Source organism: Cibotium barometz, chromosome 23 (genome assembly GCF_041138505.1).
Source record: "Cibotium barometz isolate CiBa-2024 chromosome 23, ASM4113850v1, whole genome shotgun sequence".
Lineage (NCBI taxonomy): Eukaryota > Viridiplantae > Streptophyta > Polypodiopsida > Cyatheales > Cibotiaceae > Cibotium > Cibotium barometz.
Window position 1 is genome coordinate 33,990,710 of NC_141068.1, and position 2,017 is coordinate 33,992,726.

Here is a 2,017-nt window from a genome sequence, read left to right on the forward strand (position 1 = left end):
GGGAGGAAGTGGTAATTTGTTCAAAAATTCCATGAAAAGGATTGAAACCTCGTGGAGCTTTTTCGAAAAGGATTCTGGCCGGTTCACACTAGCACTAGGAGGATTAATTTATATAGTATATAATATATATATTATACAATATAGTATATAATATATATTATACTATACTTAATATTAGCATATATAGTATATAATTTATAGCTTTATAGACTATAGTAATACTATATACTATATAGAATTTAAATTTTATTCTGCAAACCAAAAACGTTGCAACTTGCTTTTCTTAGACTAGGCTTATCTTCACTCAAGTCCACAAGCCAGCGGCTACAAGGCTATGCTTTACGGTTCACCATTCAAGCTTGCATTGTGCAACACTGCAACCTGCTACTGCTACGCCCGCGCCCTCAACTATTGAACGCACAACCGTCAACGTGCTGCTGCTGCGCTCAAGTGGCAAGCCTCAACCTGCGTGCCCTCAACTATTCAACGCCCAAGCCTCCAGCAGTCGGGTTAGTGCTAGCGCTCAAACTAGTCAATGCTATTGCAAGCTACTTCAATGGAAGTTCCAAGAGATTAGAGGGCCTTGAAATCATGCAAGCTGATCTTGCATGCCCTATTCTTCGATTGGAACACACATTTGATATTAGATGGCTAAGCAGGTATCGAGCGGTAAGTATAGTTGTAAAATCTTTGGATTCTATTCTTACCATTACAAAGACTGAGGCCCCTCATATTTACCGTGATTTATCAGATTTTGAGTGTCTTTATTGCTTGCATTTTATGGCTGACATTTTAAGAGGATTAGCTACTTTGAGTCAAATGTTCCAAAAGAAATTTGTTGATGTCACTACTGTTGAAAGTCTTGTACGCAATGAGATTGCTTGCATCAAACAATATTATGTGGATGCCCCAGATATTGATATAAATGCTTATACATATGGAGTGAATGGATATGCTTTACTTCCAAAGTATGGTCCTGAAAAAGGATATTTATATGGTTTGAGAAATACTTTGCGTGGTAATAGAATGTATGATCATGATTTGAGTCGTGATTTGTTTGGGGAAGATTTGAACATAGCATTGGATTTTCAAATATCTTTTGCAAATGCTGTGATTGAAAATTTAACTTCTAGGTTTGATGACAACTCTGTGTTGAGTTGTATGAAGGTGTTGGTGCCTGCACAACATCCATTGTTAGAAAGGCCTTTGAAAACCTATGGCATCAACGAGGTCGATCGAATATGTAAGTTCTATGGTTCCTCTAAAAAGCTTCATGTGCAAGATTTTAATGCAGTGATCAATCCTGAGCAGTTCAAAAGGGAGTATACAAAGTTCAAGCATCAAGTATCAAGGGATTGGGTGAGGTATAGTCTCCCAGAGGTAACTTCATCTATTGCATGCAATGATTTGTGGAAAGATGCATTCCCCAATGTATTATCTATTTGTCAAGTTGCCCTTGTACAATGTTCCAGTAGTGCAATTTGTGAAAGAGGCTTTAGTGCACGCACTGTGATAAAAGACAAGCTAAGAAATCATCTAGAGATAAAAAGTTTAGATTCTTTAATGAAATTGTATGTTGAAGATCCTGAGGACTTGAGTGATTCAGAGTTTGCTCTGCTGATAGTATAGCCTTGTGGGCTAGCAAAGCTCATCGACATTTATTCACAGCTAATGGTATTTGCTCATTGGTCTTACAATAAAGTTTGTAAGACATGGATTTTATGCTGATTTCTTGCTTTGTAAACAACTAATGGCTGATGATGAGATATTGAAGTACTTGTGGATCCTAAGCTCACATGTACTTAGCATTTTTTCTTTCTTTTTTAAGGTTTTTTTGTACATATACTTAGCTTTTTTCATCTTTTATTGTTTAGAGTTCTTTTTAGCTTTTGACGGTTAAGTTGTTACTAGTTAGTGTTTATTTAATTTTATGAGTTGTGCTTTGTACTATTTTTTAGTTTTCTTACTTGTATATAATTTTTTTCATATTTTTTCTTTCTTTCTTTCTTTCTTTCTT

General features: G+C 35.7%; 1 protein-coding gene across 1 annotated transcript; it reads left to right on the forward strand.

Annotated features, from left to right (window-relative positions):
* The first annotated feature begins 591 nt into the window (after window positions 1-591).
* LOC147625861 (uncharacterized) lies at window positions 592-1,629 on the forward strand. Its single transcript, XM_086817735.1, has one exon. The coding sequence runs from the start codon at window positions 592-594 to the stop codon at window positions 1,627-1,629; it is 1,038 nt and encodes a 345-aa protein (XP_086673861.1).
* The last annotated feature ends 388 nt before the right edge of the window (window positions 1,630-2,017 follow it).